This window comes from Rhynchophorus ferrugineus, unplaced genomic scaffold (assembly GCF_030347505.1).
Source record: "Rhynchophorus ferrugineus isolate W39M unplaced genomic scaffold, kcgeb_rfMv2 rfM1, whole genome shotgun sequence".
In the NCBI taxonomy this organism is placed as follows: domain Eukaryota; kingdom Metazoa; phylum Arthropoda; class Insecta; order Coleoptera; family Curculionidae; genus Rhynchophorus; species Rhynchophorus ferrugineus.
This window is the reverse complement of record NW_027472580.1, coordinates 83,526,350-83,550,729: the sequence shown is the minus strand read 5'-3', so window position 1 is coordinate 83,550,729 and position 24,380 is coordinate 83,526,350. Positions and strand designations below refer to the sequence as shown.

The 24,380-nt window shown below is 32.3% G+C and overlaps 2 protein-coding genes across 3 annotated transcripts in view; one reads left to right on the top strand and one right to left on the bottom strand.

The window, feature by feature from the left end:
- Nucleotides 1-14,958, top strand: part of LOC143200700 (uncharacterized) — a 190,421-nt gene extending 175,463 nt beyond the window's left edge. The window contains exon 8 of the mRNA XM_076411314.1: nt 14,323-14,958. Within this exon, the coding sequence (XP_076267429.1) occupies nt 14,323-14,367 (45 nt within the window). The 3' untranslated portion in view covers nt 14,368-14,958. The remainder of the gene's footprint in view (nt 1-14,322) is intronic.
- Nucleotides 1-24,380, bottom strand: part of nAChRa3 (nicotinic acetylcholine receptor alpha 3 subunit) — a 53,150-nt gene that overhangs the window by 6,648 nt on the left and 22,122 nt on the right. The window contains exons 2-12 of one of the 2 annotated variants that reach the window (XM_076411284.1): nt 16,990-17,081; nt 16,786-16,925; nt 13,268-13,312; nt 12,356-12,465; nt 8,804-8,984; nt 7,355-7,470; nt 4,108-4,276; nt 3,912-4,048; nt 3,716-3,862; nt 2,366-2,512; nt 584-797 (exon numbers count right to left, since the gene is read on the bottom strand). In XM_076411284.1, the coding sequence (XP_076267399.1) occupies nt 584-797; nt 2,366-2,512; nt 3,716-3,862; nt 3,912-4,048; nt 4,108-4,276; nt 7,355-7,470; nt 8,804-8,984; nt 12,356-12,465; nt 13,268-13,312; nt 16,786-16,925; nt 16,990-17,044 (1,461 nt within the window). In that variant the 5' untranslated portion in view covers nt 17,045-17,081. The remainder of the gene's footprint in view (nt 1-583; nt 798-2,365; nt 2,513-3,715; nt 3,863-3,911; nt 4,049-4,107; nt 4,277-7,354; nt 7,471-8,803; nt 8,985-12,355; nt 12,466-13,267; nt 13,313-16,785; nt 16,926-16,989; nt 17,082-24,380) is intronic. The other variant, XM_076411293.1, reaches the window with a different exon arrangement.

Below are 24,380 nucleotides of genomic sequence, written 5' to 3'. Positions count from 1 at the left end.
GGATTTCGGCAACAGTTTCTTCCAAATCAAACAACAAAAGTAATGGCATAAAAAGAAAGCAGACATAAAAAATTTGGTTGGGCTATATTCCAAATAACTATTTTGATACTAAACATATGCAGTAAAACTATAGTACTTTTTTCCACATATCATTATATCAAACAATCTCGTTTTATCACATCAATTACATTCTAACTGTAATTATTATATTTTAAGACAAAAAAATTAAACGGCGAATAAAAACAAATATCCTTTTGGAAAAATTTTCTTAGTGCAGATAGTGCTCAGAATTTAAGAAATCATCTAAAATTTTCTTTAATTACCTTGACACTGTTACCGTGACATTTCTTTTTATTTTATATTTACTTAAACAACTTTTATATATCCAAAGACATAAACTTGCATTCTCTATTATTGCATATTACTTACATATATTGAGTAAATTCGAGATATAAAGGCACATTTTAAACACCAGTTAAGGCATCTCGCACGAGACCAAATACGTATAGTATAATCCGCGTATTTTCATTGTTACAAGTTATATAATAGTACAATTTTATTCAGTCAGACTTGCTCAACTTACTTTTGTTGAATCCTCTTCCTTTCGAGTATGGTCCGCGATAAAACGAATACCATCGATTGCCTTGTGTACTTCCGGACAGTGATGCCACATTAATAAATCGGAAGCGAATGGATCGTGTATCGAGCCATATTCTTCATCTAATGAATACTCCATACCGGATGGAGGTGTGGACCCATGAATTTGGCAACTAGACAACTCACCAACTTCTAGTTCACTGAAAATAATAACAATCAAAATAAACTTCAAATACAACGTGAGGCAAAAGTCCTACTAACTTTGCTCAAAGAAAAGATATGTAAGTGTCGTTTCCATAAAAAGTTTATTTGGTCTTTACGTTTTTGTTTCGTTATGATTGAAAAATTATATCTGCTAAATGGTGACCACGATTAGCTATGAAACTTTCCCTTTTTAATGCATTTTTCATAACTTCCTGCAACATCTGAGGCTGATTTTTTCAATTTCGTGACGAAAATTGTCTTTAAGATATTGAATCGTTTGGGGCTTATTCATATAAACTTTTGATTTTAAAAAGGCCCGTGAGAAAAGTCTAGGGCTGTTAAATCCGGAGATCTGGCTGGCCATGCTAAATGGCCACTTCGGGAATTTAGTCTTAGCGGAAAAGCATCATTCGATAATTAAACCCTTGAACGATGTTCTCTAGTCCTTGCTGATCCATTTCAGGCACAAGAAAATTTCGAATCATATCTTGGTACCGTTCAGCAGTAACAGTAACAGCAACACCTTGATCATTTTCAAAAAAATAGGGACCAATGATGTTTCCAGCAAGAATACCATACCATACAGTTTAGCGGATGTAATAATGTTTCATGAATTAACTGAGAAATCTATGTTCTTCAAATCTGACTGTTATGTTTATTTACGTGGACAGTGAGAAGAAAATGGACTTCACCGCTTATTATCAATTTAAACGAAAAATCTTCAATATCACCAGACAGCCTTAGGATTGCATTACTGTACTCAACTCGTTGATCAGGATCTCTCGGTAGCAATTTTTGGACTTATTGAATTTTTTATGGGAAAATTTTCACAGCAGTTTACAAAATTCGCCTTAAACTGCGTGCAGTAATGTGTAACTGGGAACCACGTCTCCGAATTGATATTTCTGCAACAACACTGCAACAAGACTCTGCAACACTATCGCGCCCCAGAGCCACATTTTCAGCGTTACGAGACGTCCGTTGTCTTTCAGAACGACGCCTGTCTGACGTCGTACCATACAGTCGAGAATTCGCATGTAAACTATAAATTGTGGTTTTGTGAGGCATTAGACGATTAGGATATCTTTGACTCAAGTTCCTCTGAGTGGTAATAATGGAACTATTATTTTCAAAAAATATTATCACTATTACTGCTCGTTCTTATTGCGTATATTTACCCATAATATAATTTGGACATCTACACAATACAATGGTTAAAGCGAAACTGAGCTAAACCTTACATAGACAAAATAGTAGCCAAACTTTTGCCCCACCTGTTACATCAAATAATCAAATATCTAAAATGTTACTTATGCACTGTGATTAAGAAAAGTAAACCTTTCTCGAGAAAATATAAACGGGACATTTATATTTACAGATTTATTCTCCATCAAATTAATCCTTCTTAAATACAATCTGTATATGCCAGTCTATATTTTCCAGTCGACGAAATAGTTTACTGATGTTGTTTCTTTTACTATACTTGATCGTAGTGGTATTGAGAATTGATACTAAAGCGTTAATAATAATAAATATACATAGGATCGAATATTTATAGGATTACCGAGGTGCTAGTTGCTCCCTAGAATTGGCGTTTGGCATGATTTCTTCGGAATTCTCATCCAGAATTCCGGAGTCAGCATGCATAGTGGCATCTCTTAATTCCAATCCTTTACAAGTTCGTACCATTATTCGCTGATTAGGATTGAAACTGAAATTATCAAAAAACAAATTTATAAGAATGCAAATTAATTTTGAGGAATTGCTTATATAAACTGAATATGCCACTGTTAAAATGTGTGTACATAAATTGGCGATTATTAATTTTCAACTATCTATTCATGATTAATTGCTAGATAACAATGTCCCCCCAATTTTCCTAAAAGTAGTTCTATTCCACATTTCAAAACAACATATCTTTTGAGGTTTCAGAACGACTTTCTTTTGGACACCCTTATAGAAAGGGAGCAGAACCAAACATTGTGATATTAACAGGAATATTGATAGGAAAGAAATTTTTAATGAATGCTGTGAGTCATTGGTGGGCATCAAAACGTTTTGGCAACGTTGTAAAATAATACCTAATAATACGCGATGTGCATAAATAATTTTACTACAACTATAAGCCATTGATCTTCGCCTGAGAAAAAAAACAGTCCATTTATGTGAAATTAAGGGATGTAAAAAATGAGATACATAGACATAGAGTTTCGTTTACATTAGTATGGAATTGAGTCGGCATTATAGCTTGCGATGTCAGTCCAATAAGTCGTCACTTTTCTTGAATTAAAATATTTTTAAACCGTACATATTTCGTAACATGTATACACAATATAAAATCCTAGATGCTCTTTTTCAATTTTCTACCGCAGTCTAGGCATCATAACTGTTTTCATTCATACTTCTACTGACCTGACTTTTTTTACGATAAATATTGCAAGTAAAACCAGAACCAGTGTTACCGATCTTCATACCAAATACAACAAGAAACAAAATTCGGTCAGTAACAACCACTACGTCATCCGTTATAAATGCGTTAAAATTAATTGACAATCCTAATAAGTTAACAGAAGATATTCCTTGTTTTATCTTGTTGGTTTCCTCTTTTCTTAACTATTTTAGTAAATCAAATATTTTTTATAAATATTGAAACATTAGTTATTAAATACTATTATTATACTAAATTCTTATTTGTATATAAATTATTATATGTAAATATAACCCAATACATTAGAAAGATACAATTGCAAATAAAACCAGAACCAGTGTTCCCATTACATACCAAATATGTTTCTATTCATTGTTTCTGTGTTTGGATTTAGTTCTATTAGGGTTAACATGATATACGAAGCTATATTATTATTATGAGTTAGCACTATTTACTTTATTTGCCTAGTAAGAGTCTCAGACTAACCTTTTACGATTTAACAAGTAATGGGGACGGCGCATAACTAACAGCCGTGGAAGAACGTGGATAAAAACCCGGCGCACCCATGGTGCCATCACATGGGTCTGAGGGGAGCGGAAATGCACATTCAGCACAACCACAGTGACACATATACTAAAAAGATATGCAAAAATATTTAACTTATATTTAACTCACAACTTACCTAAATGTATCTAAAATCATTGTAAATAGAACGAATTTTCCAAGCAGAGGCACAACCAGAGACGTTGGGGGGATAATTTCAGCCAACAGTAAAAAGAACACTGTCAAGGAGAGGAGAATTGATATTGACAAGCTGACCTAGATATAAAAAATGTGTTTGGTACAATATTTTACTTATTTTACTTGTCGAATTTTACCTTTTCACCACTGTCAGATGGTAAATAGAATACCAATACAGTGAGAAACGATATACCCATGCACGGTATTATAAGATTCACTGTATAAAATAGCGTTTTTCGTCTCATTGTTATATTGAAGGTAATATCCAGGTACGGTTCGTCGCAACAAGTGTAGAATTTTTCGTTTCTGAAAATAATTGTTCTTTATTTATCACTATCGTTGTCAATAACACCATTGTTGATAAAATTGGTCATAAGTTCATGAGCTAATTTTTGGATATCTGTAACCGTGTAACTATGGAGTAATATGTTGTATTTTTTTAAAATACTTATGATGCTCCTATGTTACTAAAACAACATCTAAGAAATTAAGTATACTATGGTAGGTAGGTTATTTTATTATATTCGCTCAATAAAATAATATAATTATTTGCTATTTTTAGATAATTTTTTACTCTATGTTGTATTTACATATAAATACTCAAGCATAGCATTTTTAAATAATTATAACAGGTCAATTGAAAAGTCCCCGGCCTGACGCATAGATGGAGCCACTAGAATTAAATCTATACGTTTTTCTAATTAGCCCTAACCGTCAATAGGTGCGTGCATAAATTTGACAGCTGCCGGATCATTAGTTTGTGAATTATAGCATTTTGAATGAAACAACTTTTGTTATTGTGAAAAAATTGATAAAAAGGAATTTCGCGTGTTGATAAAATATTGCTTTTTGAAGGGAAAAAATACCGTTGAAGCAAAAACTTGGCTTAATGCCGAGTTTCCGGACACCGCCCCAGGAAAATCAACCATCAAGGATTGATCTCCTAAGTTTAGAAATTGTGAAATGAGCACCGAAAACTGTGACCGCAGTGGACGCCCAAAAGCGGTTGTTACCGACTAAAACGTTAAAAAAATCCACAAAATGATTCTGAATGGCCGTTAATTGAAACTGAATGAAATAGCAGACACTCTAAAGATATCAACTGAACGTGTACATCATATCATTCACGAATATTTGGGTATGAGAAAGTTCTGTGCTAAGTGCGTACAGCGCGAGCTCACTTTTGACCAAAAACAGCGAAGGGTTGATGATTGCGAGCAGTGTTTGAAGAGTTATAAACTAGAGTTTTTGCGTCGATATGTGATAATGAATGAAACATGGCTCCATCATTTCCTTCCAAAGTCCAATCGGCAGTCATCCGAGTGAACTGCACACGATGAACCCGCTCCAAAGCGTAGGAAAACGCTACAGTCGGCTGGCAAGGTTAAAGAGTCTGTATTTTGGGATGCGCTCAACAGCGACTATTACATAGCATTATAGGACCGTTTGAAGGATGAAATCGTCGAAAAATGGCCACATTTGATGAAAAATAAAGTGTAAAAAAAGTTCACCAAGACAATGTACCGTGTCATAAGTCAGTGAAAACTATGGTAAAAATCTATGAATTAAGTTTCGAATTGCTTTCTCATCCACCGTATTCTCCAAATCTGGCCCTCAGCGACTATTTCCTGTTCCCAGATCTCAAAAGAATGTTTTGACAAAAATGAAAAATCGTACTACAAAACTGCTATCGAAAAGTTAAAGGGTCGTTATAATCAGTGTATCACCCTTGAAGGGAATTATGTTGAATAAAAAATAATAATGTTGCCAAAAAAATGTGTTTGACTTTTTAATTGACCTGTAACTTCGTTAAAAATATATAAAAAGAACTTACAAGTAGTGTACTAAGTGCTTGCATGTATTCTGATCATTTTCTGGTTACTTTTAAAGGTATCTTTTGAAAAAAGTACGCTGTATACAGGTGCAACTTCCTTTTCGAACTGAAAAAGTCGATCTTTGGCAACTCTTAAAATGTGTGGGGTGGGAAAGTTGTTGTCACAACGGGACGCCGTTAATTTCGTTTCTTTGGAATCACTAAACATCTGTAGTAAGAGTATAATTCGATGTTAATAACTCACAATAGTACTACACCTTACTGGTACCATCATATGCACAGAAATAGTTTATGGCCATAAATATTCAGCTTCGATGTCGATGTAGATGGTTAGCCCAGTTCTCCTGGGCTAACCTTCTCCTGGGCTAAGACTTTTTACACTTGGGATTGACTTAAGTGGTCTGTTTTTCATAACTAGTCACAATACGCCACAGACAACCCTTTTTTTGACCCGAAATCAATGAGAATGCAATATTGAAGCGGTTGGAAATTGAAAAACTGTTTTCCATTGCTGATTGACTAGTTGAAAACTTCTTAACTGGTTGAAAATTTTTAAATAATTGAGCTGAATTTTCATCCAAACTAATGCAATTCAGTATTTGACTGGCTTCGGCAGCATATTTCTTCAAATCATATAACAAAACTAAATATTATTAAACATATAGCCATGGACGTTCCATGAATAGCGTCTGAATACACAAAATTAATCAACACTTCTAAATAGTAAACTGTTATTGGGAAGAAGTTGAAAGTTGACGATGAAGAAATGTCTAAACCATCGAATTTAACACTTCGATTAGGTAATCTAGAAGTTATTTACATCAATACTTTGCATCTTTATCGACAAATAACACTGATAAAAATCCATGCAAGCAGCTAACAGTCAAGGGTTTGTCTGCAAAATTATAGTTAATTTTTTTTTTTAATATAAACAATGAAATTCACGTTAATTACCATTACTAAAGACTATAAATGAAAGATTAATTTATAAAGAATCCATCATATTCGATTTGGTACCAAGCGATTGTTTCCTATTTTTAAGTATGATATAATCTCTTAATTTTTCACCAAATAGTATTTCATAAGATTTTAATTTTAAAAAACAATATCTGGTAATGATAGTCAAATCAAAATTGGTGGCCTTTTAAACAAGATTGAAATAGATTTAAAAATGATTTAAACCTAACATCAATCAGTAATATTAATGCAAGCCTGCAAATCAAGGGAACTGGTTTGCCACAGAAAAGTTTTCAAATAATTTAAGGAAACTTGGATTGTATTTATATTAAAATTGTACATAAATATGTCATATATTTGGGATAATTATTTCGAATAAAAGAATTTTTAGAACTCATTACTAACAAAAAGCAAAATATTTTTTTTTCTAAACCCAATACAAAATTTTTCTTCACATCTCTATATAGATACACATATTTATATCACATTTGTATATTGCTTTGTATGTTTCATGTAAATTTTTTGTTATAACATGATATTGGAAAATTGTAAATTGATATATGGATATATAGAACAAAACAAATTGGTTTTACCGCACTGCAGGAACTTCGAGAATATCCCATTCAACTGACGTATAAAACTCAGTTAGATCAATTCCAATATCGACAGTTTTCGAACCTTTGAGCTCATCAACATGTCGAAGATCAACCTAAAAATTAAAATAAATTTATTAAAACAAATCAGGCACATTCTAATAATAGAGCATCAACAATAAAATATTATTATATTATTACAAATAATAATATTATAGTTTGAATCTTGGGACAAACATTGATCTAAATAATATCTACTCTAAATATGTATGTAGGACTAAGAATCCAATACACAAATATCAGAGATAAGATGCGATACATCCGTCAAATCAACAAAGGCCCGCTGTCGATACCACAGTAGTCTGTGGCAGTTGAAATGTTATAATATAGTTATAAACAAGACAACAGCATATGTATTAATATTTTTTAATTATATTTAGTCTTCAGTTTAGCTACTAACGAATTGTCAACTACCAACTATATTATTAGGTATTCTGCCTACCGACTAACCAGCGATCAACTTCAAATTAGTTCAAGAAAACATGTGATTTTTCCTACCTTGATAACTGGCATGACTGGGTTGGTTTAACGCCTACAGAAAATATATACTTATGTAGATTAAAATCACGCATAATATAAGCAAAATTTAAACCTGCGACTATTGCAGTAGTAAAAAAATATACATTTTTGGCTACATTAACATTTTAAGATAATACAGATTAATGTGGAATATTAAAAAAGCTTTAAAATGGCACCGTTCAACGCAAATGATTGCTACCTTTGCGGTCATCTGAAACATTTTTTTTAATCAATTAGAAGGAACAAATTAGAAACAATTAAATTAGTATAAAAGTCATTGCAGTAAAAAAATCAAAAAAATAGAGAACTTTTTTCATTGCTTCTTATTATTTAAATTAATAGAGTTAAGAGTTAATTTTGATAAAAAGTGCCGTTTGCAGTAGATGTTTTAGCAACCATTCTTAAATAAATTGAGAAAAAATAAAGTATATTATAATAAGAAATAATATAAAGAATAGACAAATTTAAGTATGTTTCATCGCATATATATGTTGAGTTATAACTTAGTTATTTTTATCGACTTTATGAAATAACTTTATAACATATAGCAACTTTGGTACTCGTGTTAGTTAATGCCTCAGGATGGTCCTCCTACCACTGCGATAGACGTAGGGTTGAATCACGCCGTACGGTTGTTCCTATTTGTGATTATCCATAGGCAAATCTGATAAGGAAAACCATCCCAGACAAGCCAGACGAGGATGGGTAAGACAGGATAGTCGCTAAGTTAATCACTGACTTATTGGTAGACTTCCAGATAAACACATAGTTGATAAAAACGACACTTTAAAATATTTACAAAAAAAGAAGAGATAGTGGAACTTCATTAAATTTTAACTATATATATTGGAAAAATAGTATGACAATTACCTGAAAGCCATCGTATGTCCAAGAACCAAATTTCATGACGCAGGTTTGTTCGTCGAACGGAAAGTATTCTACATCTATTTCGCATGACGATTTGTAGATGGCGGGCGGGCGCCACTCGACCCTCCCCGTAAAATTTAAAGTTGCTTTCGTAGCCAAAGTTACTTCGAAATTACCATCGGCACTAAAAAAGACCAATTTTAAATCAATAATTTTTTATACTGCACGCGACATGATTCCGGTTGGACGAAAATATTAAAGCGCTTTTATGTCCAAAATTTATTGCTCTTATTCTACTCATATTACCGTAATAAAGTTTCTTTTAACGACATATATTAAAATTGCAAGCATTATGTTGGTCATTTTTCCTTTGGGTATTCCAAACTTACCATATATTTTTTAGAACTGCTATAGCTTTCGCCCATATGCTATTTTTATATGATTAATTAATATGATTTTAATATGATTAATTATAATATTTAATATAAAAATAGGTTTTATCGGCATATAAATTAATTTTACAGGATTTACAGCAGATGGTGATACTGTGTATTAAATCGCATCGCATCTTCATGTTGAAACTACACTTTTAGGCTTCATTTTACAATATGTTTTGCAATCATTTCATCGAAGTGTAACGAAATGGTTTTTTTTTTCAGTGCATTGATAACTATATAGTGGAATTGAATTTATACCGAGTAAATTGCGTTGGAAGTTTTACTTTTTTACTTCATTTTAAAGGAAGAGGCACCTGAAAATTATCGAATGCTAAATGAATGTTATAACAACCGTGCTCCATTAATTTCAAAATACTTAACAGGTCAATTGAAGTCCCCGGCCTGACACATAGATGGCGCTACTAGAATTAAATCTATATGTTTTTTATTTAGCCCTAAAGATGCGTGTATAAATTTCACAACTGTCGGATCATTAGTTTGTGAATTGCACCATTTTGAGTAAAACAAATTTTGTTATTGTGAAAAAAATTGATAAAAATGAATTTCGCATATTGATAAAATATTGCTTTTTGAAGGGAAAAAATACAGTTGAATCAAAAACTTGGCTTGATGCCGAGTTTCCGGACACTGCCCCAGGAAAACCAACCATCAAGGATGGGTATGCTAAGTTTAGACGTAGTGAAATGAGCACCGAATACGGTGAATGCAATGAACGCCCAAAAGAGGTTGTTACAGACGAAAAGATTTAAAAAATCCATAAAATGATTTTGAATAGCCGCAAAATTGAAATTGAATGAAATAGAGACTCTAAAGATATCAACTGAATGTGTACACTTTTGACCAAAACAAAGACGAGTTGATGATTTGAAGCAGTGTTTGAAGATGATCAAGCGTAATAAAGCCGAGTTTTTGCGTCAATATGTGACAATGGATAAAACATGGCTCCAATCGACAGTCATTCGAGTGGACTGCACACGATGAACTCGCTCTAAAGCGTGGGAAAACGCAATAGTCTGCTGGCAAGATTATGGCGTTTTTATTTTGGGATGCGCATGGAACCATTTTGATTTTTTCATTTTCATTTTCATTGACTACCTTGAAAAAGGAAGGACCATCTACAGCGACTATTATATAGCGTTATTGGGCCGTTAGAAGGACGAAATCGCCGAAAAACGACCGCATTTGAAAAAAAAAGAAGGTGCTGCTCCACCAAGACAATGTACCATGTCACAAGTCAGTGAAAATGATGGCAAAATCCATAAATTGGGCTTATATTGTATTGTATCACCCTTGAAGGGAATTATGTTGAATAAATAAAACTAATTTTGCCAAAAAAGTTTGTTTTACTAAGATAGGCCGGGGACTTTTCAATTGATCTGTTATTTCGACGTTTTAAAAGTGGTAATTTTGACACCGAAGGCAAAGAGTTGGCTGGGTAGCCCAAAAAATGTTAAGACGAGGATTTGAAGGCATTACTCGATGAAACCACCGTTGGGGATCGCTGTCAACTATAATTGATGCGTTCGAGCTGAGCACTGTCCGAAAATGGTCGGCATATGAGAAAGGACACAACAATAGCATTCTGGGGCATAACAACTGCACCACATGTTGCAAAAGTAGTGAAAAGATAGTTTGAACAGGAAACATTAAACTGGGAAGTGCTACCCCACTAGCCGTATTCTCTGGACCTTGCTCTTTCCGATTGTACATCTTTTGATATATAAGTCGTGACTTGTTTGAGCAGTTCTTTACTTCTAATGAAGATACCAAAAAATGGGGCAAGCCTCAAAGGATACAACGTTCTTTCGAGATGGAATTCGTAAATTTCTATCGATCGAGATTATTTTGGATAAAATAAATTGTACCCATTTTTCACATTGATCTACAAATGGACTAGAGACTGGAAAAACACCTTAATAGCCCCAAATCTGTCCATGTTAATTTTGCGTATCGGTGAAATGATAAAAAATTAATTATATCATTTGGCGAATGCCCGACTCCTCGAGCAGAATCAGCTTAATACATCGGAATATATGTTGATGATAGGTTAAATTGGAAATATCATGTTAGAAAAAAAGCAGTGCGGATTAGACTCAAAGTCAAGCAACTGTACTGATTAGTCGGAAGATACTCTCAACTTGACCTAAAATCAAAGAGATTGGTTTATAAGTCAATCATAATGAAAATTTGTTAAATCATCAAACTAACTAGAAAACTAATGCACCCAAAGAATTCCATAATGCCTATCGCTACGTAACCAACGAAGAGCTGCACGATGACCTCGAAATCAAGTGGATATAGGAAGTGTTCCAAGATTTCGCTTTAAAATATGAATTAAGTTTGCTAGATCGTAGCAACGTGAAAACAATACAGCTATTGGACTACATGCAACAAATCAGAAGATTGAAGCAAACCGAACCACACGAACTTGTTCAGTGTTTAAGTGTATTTTGGGAAATACATACTGATGTATTAATCCCGTATTCGCCTTGCTCGTATATTAAGGCAAGTACAACAGAATAGTAGTAATAAATTAATTTTTAAATTGAGATTGTATTAAGCATATCTAATGAAAGATGTAATTAATTAAAAGAAGAAAATTTTTCACAATAAAGGTTCAAATTAAAAAAACGGTTTAAAAAATTGGTAGGCCTGATATTAAAAACTGTCTTTATTTAATAATCAGAAACTGAATTTCAATAATTAAGGTATATGCAGGAAAGAATTCTCAAAAGTTCCAACTAGTGATCAAGCTTCTACGATCAAGAAATAGTAAGGCCTTATATAGATATAATGGATTTATGCAATTTTTTTTAAATTCCAATGAAGCTTAATAAAACGAACGTTATGGTGGAATGGAATAATATGAATTCTGATCAAAACTAACTGATTTCTGATCATAGTAAGACATCTAAAATGTTTAATACATTTATCATCGTCATATTATGATCTGATTATGTTTGTTTAATATACATTTTTTCCATAAACTATATAAATTGATAGAATAAAGCTAAAAATTGACAGAAATGTTTAAATAGAAAATGAATATTGTTCTTATATTAACCACATTTAAATTTACTGGAGAATCAATACTTACTTATTGTACAGAACTATATCAGGTCTCCAAATGTGATCTGATGGTACATGAAGCATCTCCACACCGCCATACTCCTTCGGATTCCATTGCAATTTGTAATCATACCAAGACTATAAATGAAAAACGTATGAAAATTGTAAAAATAAAATTTTCAATAATATTTTTAATTACACATCATAGTAACTCATTTCATACATGTCATATAACACAGCTCAATCCACTGTCTCTATGGGATTAGAAAGATCCAAAAGGAGAAAATACTACCACATGAACTGACTAAAAGTTTCAATAGCGCATATCATTGCATAGCGTATAGCACAGTATGTAACATATTGTAATTGATGATAAAGCAATCCCAAGCGCCAAAAGTCAGAAGCCTCATCAGAAAAGCCATCCACATCAACACCGACCAAAGGAATTCATGGTCATGAAATCTTGTTGTGCGTATCAGCAAGCTGAAGACCTGCTGAATTCGAATTGAGCTGTTACTTCAAATGTCCACCGACGCCACTTTATTGAAATGATCGATGATTAATGCTGTCAAAATACCAGCAGTAGCAAGTCATCCTCTTGTATAATACTGATGTAGCTCGAATGTGAAGGTCTGCTTCATCTAGCCTACAACCTAGACATAGCATCTTTTGATTACCATTTATTTAGATCTATTCACATGGTTTAAAAACGCTGATGTGCGTAAGTTGTTCGAATATTGGAGCAGTACCTAACGTGCTTATTCTTTCGACAAAGTATCGTCATGTTCTCGGAAATATGAGAAAAAGTTCTACAAAATTATGGAAGATATTTTAATTAATATATATTGTACCGACCTTTCTCAATAAATGCGTTTTTAAAGTGAAATAATAATCAAGCTGCATGCAAATACTTAATGGAAACGAAAAAAAAACACTATACCTGTTCAACCCATACGTTGGTCGTCATGATTTGGTTCTTGAGATTCTGTAATTGAAAAAAATTAATTAACAGTTTAATATGCATTACAGTCAGAATAAGATTCGTTCACGTTTTTGTTCCTATTTTTATTGTCGTAGTTTTTATGTTCTTCTAATGACACTTTGTGATCTTCTATAGCAGCAGTTTATTCGCAGTAAAAGTGTGTACGCGCTATATACAGCTTTAGTCTACTGTAGGTTTTTTATGGTGCATTAAGGTTTTATTCTCTTTTATTTCCCAAACTAACCAAGAGTTTATTGTACTTTTAGTCCTAGTAAGATATTTTTTCTGTTGAATTAATTACTACAAATTGAGCGAGTGTAGATAATAAAAATCTAATTATTTTATTAATATCAAGATGAGATTAAGTGCTTATATGAATATTTATCAGCGATATAACTAATTTCATGGAGTTTAATTTGAGGAAATATGGCTCCAAAACTTATCAACCACTTCTAAAATAGTGTTTTATTTGTTATTTAATTATTACATGCTTACTAGTCGTTTCCGACTAACCTACAATTTGTCTTTATGATAACTTAAATCTAGATATATAACTAAGAGGACCTATAAGCCCTGTCTCAGACTATGGTGAAATAATGTTTATACATTTCACTGCTGTATTTTTTATTATATGCACCTCACTACATAACACTACACAAGAGACAATTTATTATATAAACTAACAATAAATTTTTCTGAAATATTTTAAAAATAAATCTATTAAACTGTGGTGACGTCAGGCCTCTTCTACTTATCGCGAACTGGTCACAGAATCAAGGGCACGCAGAAAAATAGACAGCAGTAGATTCATTTATCTTTCAACGTCCAATCATCTTACGTTCAATCAACAATCAGCCATTCAATAATCAAACATTCGTACATTTTCATTAGTTAATTAGTTGTATAATAGTTAGTGTTAATAATAAAGTGTTAAGGGAAATAGTGTTTCATTCGATAAATTACACGAAGACTTCTATAAGTGGTGACTTCGACCTGATCAAAGTGCCTAACAGGTAAACCAGCTATATAAGAATATAAACCACTCGACAGGTGCTTGATACGTGCATGGAAGGATAGCACGAGAAACGGAACCCATCAACATCACATGGTCGACGTTATCCCACGAGACTAGCCTGATGGACGAAAACCACAGAAGCCTATCATGCATAACATCAACACATGAACACCCTTGCATCACGAAACAGGACACGTATGGTACCACACTTATAGGTATCCTCAAACAAATCGGAACGCCCCAAGACTAACGACGTCCTGCTACAACATCGATGGCAGCTGATCCCGTAAAACTCCTCGCTCAGGTTTGGGTCCCTATCTCATCAGCAGCCCCTGGGCGTTTGTTTGCGTCATTGTAGGTGCACTCATTGGAACCTGCACCACATAGATGTACGTTCCACGGCAGTTCCACTAGAAGGGGAGTCATGTGGCGACCGCCACGACCCTTTAGGTCAGTTTCAGGCTATAAAAGACCATCACGGCGACGTCGCGCTTTCTTTTCTTTTCTCCACCCCCTTGTAACAGTACCACTTCCACAGAGCTACCGTACTTCCTTTACCTAACCTAATATCCCGTCAATTCTCCGGTCGACCACATGTATCATTGACTAGCAAAATAAAGAAGTATTTCTTCAAGCAGTGTTTTTAGTTCTCGTGCAATTTCCTTCCAAATATAGTAGTGAGTGTTCAGACAAACAATAGTAGTGAGTGTTCAGACAAACAATGGTATCAACAGCAACACATTCGGACCGACCGACCTGCCAGACGAACATTCTTACAAAACAATTCACATTTATTTTGATACAACAAAATAATTTATCTGTACTTTTAAATACATGTTATTAATATTAAAATTGAAACGAATTTTTTTTTCATCTCGTTATTTTCCTACATTTTGTTGTATTTATCTAAAACCTTTTTTCGTTAGTATTTGAATTGGTGAAGAGCATAACCTATTATAATTTAATTATTAAATAAATACAATTACATTATGAATATAAAACCTATAAATGTCCTAAGTGTTCCAGGATAAATATACTGAAAAATTATTATGATGTTTTTGATAATTATACATGAGAGTATTATTATAATTTTTAGCTTATTTTGGGAATACTCATTATATAAAATTATATTGAAAAAATCCAAGTACAACTTCGAACTGCTTAGACCATATAATAAATATATATTTTATAGTTTATTTCAAACTCTTAGTCGTGTAATAATACCCAATTTCATTTAAAATTTAAGCTTTTATAGTCTGAAATAACTAGCGATAAAATACGTTAAAACAAAAGCACCTCAACTAATTTAATTTTCTAGGCCTTTTTGGAAGACGTAAACAGAAAGGGATGTTTGGCCTCATTTACCACAACAACATAGTTTACATAAATATATCGCTGTTTATATTGAGAATAATTTAATATTAGTTTTTGTACTTAATATTAAACGATGTTTTTATGAAACAAATTATTACTACAAAAGAGTATTCATTCAAACTATTGGTTATTTGATTTTGTACATTTTTGTCATCATTTAGGAAATTTATAGATGCTATCCCAAAGAAATTGTTTGTAGTTTGAGAAAAAACATTCATCGAGTCATTTTCTAACTTCTTCGAAGTGCTGCTTCGCAAACGCGTATCATATTTTTACAAAAAGTTGATAGTCGAGCTGGGCAAGGTTTGGAAAATTCAGCGGGTGCGAATTTTAAAGGTTTTGTTTTATGCGTTATAATGCTGCAAAATCACTTTACCGTCTTTCGGGACCATTCTGGACGTTTTTTGATCAATGCATGTAGTGATCATTTATTATCGATAGCAATCGCCAACTATATCAAGGTCTTACCTGACACAGAACATTATCTTGCGCCCAAAACGATTTGGACTTGAAGTCGATCGGTCGGCTTCGCTTTTCAATATAAATCCATATTTCAGCAGCATTTCACATAGTATTTTTCAGTTTTCCATTTGTGCATCATTCAATTGATGTGGCATCCATCTTCCCAACTTTTGGATTTTCTCCGGCCACTAATAAATTCTTGGGCTACATGTAATGCTTCTGCCAACTATTTTTAAGTTTAAGTTGGATCGTCATGCAATAACTATTGCAGTTTCGCATCTTCAAACTTTTTCTATACCTCACATGTTTTTAAGGTTGATGCATCCTGATCGTAAGTTTATCATCTACCAGCGAACGATAACTTTCAGCGACTTTTTTTATTGATTATATAAAAGAATACTTAAGCCTATTAGAAACATCGGCAATAACTTTCCGGTACAAATGTTATTCATGACATAATTTTAATACGTCCATTATATTTACCAACATTACATATTACCAATTACTATGGATTAAATTAGAAATTATTGATTGTTAACTAGGACTCATAATAATATTTGAAAATTATGATATTTGCAGATCGAACAACGTTAAGAGTAACGATAATTTTCATAAGAAAACTTACAACATCGATAAGCTGTGACAGCTTAAGCTTGATCTTAACCGAAAGGGCATCAGTGACGTTGACCACCGGCCGTACCAGTTTGTTGTAATTGGACAAGAGGTCATCGTAGAGACGTTTCGCGTCTGGATTACCAACGCATCCTGAAACAAATATATAAAAAACGCTTTCATAAAATGTAAAGTCCTCAAAATACGTATAAGTTACCTAATACAAAGAAAACAGCAACGCATAAAATTTCAAACTGACATTTCATCATCATACAGTCTCCGCCTCATATCACATGTTTCTTCGTCATCCTAAAACAAAGAAACAAACTTCATTAAAACTTGATCGAAACCATCGCTGTGGTTGGCAAAGGTTACGGATACCTCCTTAGACGTAAATAAGTTAACAGTGTTCCCAACAGAGAGCGTGTTTCGAAATTTCCAAACGTTCGAGTAATTTAAGATAGCTGGTAATGTACCGTATCATTTCATCAAAGCGAAATAGCTTTTTTATTTAACAAAAAATCTGCAGCTGAAGGATCCACAATTATCATTAAGATTTATTGTGAATAAGTTCTTGGTAAACGACATATTTATATTAGTTTTAATAAAGTTTTAAATACAACACAAGTTACATATTTTTTACATTTTATAGTTACACATATGTTACAAGTTTTTATTTATTGATATATTGTTAGTAGTCGTTGCTGAGTACCTTAGAATTTGTGTCTGTAGTGACTCTAGAATTAAATACCTGTCTAGGATGACGTATTGACCCTCACTTCTCGTATATAATAACATAAAATAAAATAAAACAAGCACTTTCCTATACTTTCACAATTTAGTATGATAAGTACGTATTTCCAAGAGTTGTAGCACTTCGGGATTAACATGAAAATGGAGTCTTTCTTCATGTTTTTTTGCGAATCTTTTTGAAAATCTTTATTTCCTCCATGACAGTGGGGATCCGAAAGTCTCGATATATGCATCCATAATACCTTCATCTACAGGACTTTGTTCTGAAATACTTGTATTATGTTAATATTAGTTCTCATAAAATACCCACATAATTAAATTCTATATAGGTTTTGGTGTTTTAGATTTTCCTTGAAATAACTAGTAATTATTGTTGTATTTTAATTGGAGCTCTTTTTTATCTTTTTGATACGCTACGCTGAATTTTTCATCAATATCTTGTTATATTATCCATATTTATTAATAATATTATTCAATATGCAATGATTTACTCTCGTTAACTCTTATTCTCCTTGTCAGAGTCCACTTATTTATATTATTACTATGACTCTTAACATCCTGGCCGGTATGTAGAAGTTTGAGACCAATATATTACTTCGGTAACATTTAGTGGAGTTCACGCTTGAGTCCTTACGCTAGACTTTTCAAGGTTTACTCTACGTTCAATAATATAGCTCAGCAAATTTATTATTATTCTTCGAAGGTTTTTTCAACAATGTCTGTGGTTATATGTACCTGGTCAATTGTAGTATATTTATTTATAACCAAACAGTTATGAAGGTATTTTTTCTATCTATGGTTGCTTTTAACATTTTTAACGGGAGTTTTTCGAATATTTTGGTTTCTTCTGGTAGGAGTGAAACTACTAGTCGTTTTCGACAAACCTACAATTTGTCTTTATGATAACTTAAATTTAGGGATATAACTAGGAGGACTCATTAGCCCTATCTCAGTCTCTGGTGGAATAATGTTTATACAGTGACATGCTGTAATTTTTATTATATGCATCTCACTACACAACCCTACACAAGATCAGATGGTTTGATTCTTTTGAATTTTTATTTTCCAAGCTTGTGTCAAATTATTTATATTGTAACTTGCTTGTAATTTTCGTGTAGCTTCTTCACTATTGTCTCCGACTTCAATATTGTGTCCATCAGCAAATGTAGCCATAGTAGTATTCTCCATTTGTGGTACGTCACAAGTGTAGAGTAGATAAAACATTGACCCCAGTACACTTCCATGTGGTACAGGTACTTCCTAATGTGGTTAGCTTCTTTTATTGTAGAGTAAGCTTCTTCTTGTTTATCTCTAAATATTCTGGCTATAATGCGTGATTTTAGTACTTTGCTGTGTTGTTTTGATAACATTTTCTATAGTTTATGCACAAGGCCTTCATGCCAAACCTTATCGAAGGCTTGTGCTACATCTAAGAACATGGCTCAGCATACTTTTCTACTTTCATAGGCTTTTCCAATAAGATCTGCTTGTTAATTCATTAATTATTTTAAAAATATTTAGGAAATTTAACCTAAACTACCGCTTAAAAATTAATATCTTTAACATTGTAGTTTAATAATTGTCTCCGAATTTTTTACATCCTAAAATTGTCTGATACAAAAATATGTATAAGCATTAATATATCATTAATACAAAATTATAATACCCTATTCATCCACACAATGATCTGGCATAACCTATATTCAGTTTACAAAAAATCCCCTTGAGAAAAATGAAAATTAGCCAGACTATATTATATTAAACGTTTTTTATGTATGAGTTTGAATTATACATTATAACAATGTCATTAAATATACATAAAAATAGAGACTGCAAGAATTAGTTAGCAAATAATTACTGAATACATAAAATCAAATACTTAATTTTTGATATGTTTTAATATTTCAATCTATTACAATTTAAAACGTTAATTTTTGAAAATTAATTAGCCTAGAAAAAGTTTTTTTAGTCGAGTTAAGGTTTAATTGTAATCTTTCTAAAGAAGTTTTATAAAGATTTTCGATGTTTTCATAAAAGAGCGGTGTGATAATAAGCAATAATGAAGTGTTATAATACTTATGTATCTTATAACATAGTTATTATATAATCGTCATAATAAACAATTTAAGATCATTTTGTCGGTGTAATGTATTATTAATAATATATACCCAAACTAACCCACGTTTCACAATCGTTACATATTGCATGTTTAAGACGGAAGCTCTGATACTGAGGCATTCCTAGTGAAGTTATCATGCTTAAGCAAACATTAAATACTATAACTGATTAGACTCTAGACTCTATTAGTAGATTATTTATAGATAAATTTTTTGCGCCTAATCTTTTCAAAATAAATCAACTTTTCATTACCCTTCACTATTCGATGCGGAAATTACTTCCGATCATATCTTTAAAACAGCATTTTACAGACGATTTTTCGATTTTCCAATTGCCAATTCCATTTCCAATCTTTCTGTCAATTGTTGTTGAGTTTGGGTTCGGTCTTCATCCAATAACTCTTGCAGTTTCGTATCTTAATACTCTTTCGGTCTATCAGAGATTTCAGTACCTTGCAAATCGAAATCACCACTTTTAAATTTTCGAAACAACTCCGCATATGTTTTTAAAGTTTAAGCATGATTATCAACCATAACTGTCATTCCGATTCTCTCTGTTGATCAAATCAGAAAAGTAATGCTTGTCGCAAAAACACCTTTTCAGACACGGAACTTGACATTTTCAAAGAGGCGTAAATCTAATCCGGTTACTTTCACAAAATATAGCATATATAAGTTTAAAGTTTGATGTCAATAATATAAAATGACATATGTGTCAAATCATAACTAAAACATACTGATAAAATATCTTTAGATTATGATAAGAATATGGTTAGCAATTCCTAATAAAATGAAAATGTACAATTTACATGAACGTAAACACATCATCATCACTTTTATTGAAAACTAAATATAGTATGCCAAAGAACTGATTAATATTAATTCTTGCGCATTTCTAGGTAACTGAATTTCATTCCTTATATTCTAATCCCGATACAAAATTCCGAAGGAAACCGAATAATTGGAGGGAGAGATTAGTAATAATTAATTATAAATATTAATAATATTAGTGATAATAAAAACAAAAATAAATGTAAACTGTATTCAATTAATATAAAGAATGAAGTAATACTAAGAATGTATGGGAAAAGCCAACAATCACCATTACTGTACATATAATATTTAGCTGTTATGTCATGTCACAAGCTGGTTTTTATATTATCAGCACGATGTTCTACTTATGTGAATAATAATGTAAAAAAACTAAAAAATATTAATGAATGGATTTAGGTTTTCTGCCAAATGTCATGATTCATTATAAACCAGACATTCGGTTTCTCTCAATAGGGGATATTACAATAGTTTTAGCTATTACTATAAGTTGAATGAACATCATCTAACATTCTAAATGAATTGAAATAAAAAGGACCATTCAGAATTCGGTTTTTCGACGGAATATTGTGGCCAAGATTAAGAGATATTAAGAATTGACGCATCCATCTTGGCAAATCCACGAACGGTTGGAAGCAGAGGCGCATTATTAACTAAATCTATATGTCATTAACAGCATATCTGACCCATCTAAGCATTATTTTTTTTATCTCTATTAATATGGAGTCGCTTTTTATAGCTATTAAGATTATAGATATACTTCCGCTTTTTTCTTCACTATCTGTATTTTTTATATAACGATATTATTGACATATATGAAAAATAAAATATTTTTAACAAAAAAATTGGAACGACTTTAAAAAAATAAATGAGGAACTATAAATTAGGCTCGGCACCGATTTATCACTTTTTAGTGAGTTCCTTAGTAATTTTTTGAAGTTGGTTCAAATTTTTTGCTAAAAATATTTTATTTTTCTCGTTTTAGTGTTAGATCAGCCATTTTATTAAGTATTACAACGGATAGCAAAAGTAAAATTACAGTCCGTATGAGGAAAAATAGAAAAAAAGAACAATAATTGAAAATAAGGAACATTTCAGGCCCTGGGATCCGCTACCTAGTATAGGTGATTTGACAAATATTCCAACCAAACTAGAAAAAGAAAGTTGCTCCCCCATTGGGAATCGAACCCGCGACCCCTGCTTGTGAGTTTAACTTTCTAACCAATACATCATAGAAACACTTGCTTATAAAGTTTCTACAACAAATCATATGATATGGTTAGTTTTGAAAAAGCAAACTGAATGGTTTTTACACTGAACTATTTCTGATTTTTCGTCAAATCAGTTCAGCAATAACATTATATCCAACTATCTGATTATTTTAGATAAAAAATATGTGAAAAAATTGCACGTGCCTTTGAAATTTGAAGTTTTCGCTCGATTTCCCTCCTTTCCCTATCATATCCTGACTTGGTTCCAATGGGACCATCTCCTAAGTACACTCTTTCGAATAAAAAAGAATTTTCAAAATCGGTTCATAATTGAGGGAGAAATCGGTGAACATACATTTAAAAGAATATATAGCCGAACATAGAACCTCCTCCTTTTTTGAAGTCAAAAGTCTTGCAATGCTTCTGATAACACAACTTCCAAAATATTTTTATGTATAATCCTTGAACTAAGCCACCATACCCTTCAATAACCGCAGATTCTATTCAGGTAATCTGTTGAAATTCCTGATCGAAGAAAAAATTCCTAATTATCTTTCATGTGGAAAAAATACGATATATACTTGACGTTTCTAAAAATATGAAGAGCGGCCTTAAAAAGAACAATAACATTTTTCGATGCCATTTATTTCGCCATAAAAATACTTCGAGTTTGTGACAGGAAACGGACCGGGAATTTCTCCGTAGAAAATACAGGATGAAGGAATGCCCGGATGAAAAAAGTTCCTTTATTTATTGGTTACGTAATAATATCTCGAAGCCCTTATAATTTATTGACGGAAATAATTTTCTTTGTACAACGCTTCGAAATTAATTCGGATCTGTCAAATTATACTTCATCAACTAAAATATTTTTGTTATATATCTTATTTTACTGTTTGCTTGTAATTTGAAATTTATATATATATACATATATATATATATATATATATATATATATATATATATATATATATATATATATATATGTATATATATGTATATCACTTCATTCCCAATTTACAGAAGTCCTGTGTAGTAAAACATGTGATCTGTCAGAATTCGAAAGTGTCTCTACGTAAGAGAGGCTGCATATCCATACAATCACTTGACTAATACTGTTTTAAAAAAATAGTATGGCGGTAGCTCAGCAAAACTAACATTCGTGGAGGAACTGTAATTGCAAAACCGTTTATAACGGAAGCCAAAGTTAAGCTCCGTAACAAGTCCTGCAATAATCATAAAACCTAGACTTGATGATAAAAAGAATGATCTGATGAATCATCATTTACATTGTTGCTTACAAACGCTCGCATTTGTACATGAAAAACCTCAAAGGAATACTACGAGCAGCACTGCCTGCTTCCTACAGTCAAAAATGGTTGAAATTCTATTATGATTTGTGCAACGTGGTATTCAGTTGTTATTCTCATTTATTTAACAGGTGAACCACAAAACCGTTACCGAATTTTTCCTAAAAATACACCTAATTTTCAAACAAATGGAAAAATTTTAAGTGTTAGCCATTTGATTCTACATGTTACCCATCTGTCAGGTAATTTATGGTTACCATTCCAAAAAAACTGTTTATCCAGTACTGTTCTGCAAGCACGTGTCCCATTGATGCGAAAAGTTGATAGGCGGGAGGGGCAAAGTCTGGAGAGTACGTCAGGTGCGATAATATGTCCTTTCCAAATGCTTTCAACGCTTCCTTGACCCATTTTGCTTTATGAGACAGCGCGTTTTCGTGCTGTAAAATAATTCCCATTGATCATCAGGTTAGAATTGATTATTTGCCGTCGGTAATAATCTCTATTAACTGTATGATCAGGTTTCAACAGTTCGTCAAACACCGCGCCACTCTGGTACCACCAAACACAGAGCAGTATCTTGCGACCAGACCGATTCGGCCTTGGAGTCGATCGGCCGGCTTCGTCCTGTGATAACCATGATTTTTTGCGTTTAGTGTTTCTAGATAAATTCACTTTTCATCGCCCATCACTATTCCGTCCAGAAATGACTTCCGATCATATCTTTGGATTTCTCCGATGCTCGTAATCGGTCGCTGATTATTTCTTGGGCCATATTTAACGCTTCTGTCAAAGGGCTTCCAGTTTGAGTTGGGTATTCATTCAATAACTCTTGTAGTTTCGCATCTTTAAACTTTTTCGGTTTACTCTTTCGGTGACTAGCGACATCTGTTAAAAAATCGGTAATAACTTTCCGGTACACCTGGTATGTCAGGTATTTTGTCCGTTGCCTGTATATGTTTTAAAGTGGTTTAATCAAAAAAAAAATTTTTTTCTACAAATGTTTAGCTGGTTAAATGTAATATTCATAAAAACATGTAATTGTGATAAACAACTAGTCTTATTAATTAAATTTAATTAAATCGTTGTAGTAGGTTTTATAGAGCTTTTTAACTATGATCAGATCAGTCAAAATAAGCATTTGTTTGTGGTTAGCGGTAATACAACACACCCAATATATTCAATTCTTTTGAAATCAAATTCGCTACCTTCAAATAATCTAAATCATTTTTTTATATTGCCTTGGTCAAAAAGGCAGCTTATGGCTAATAATATTACATATGAATTAGTATTCTGCTACCCTAAATTAGTAATAATAATCAAATATATTTATGTTAATTTTACATATCATGTATGTCTTTTGTTTCAAAGTTTTTTTTATCAGAGTTT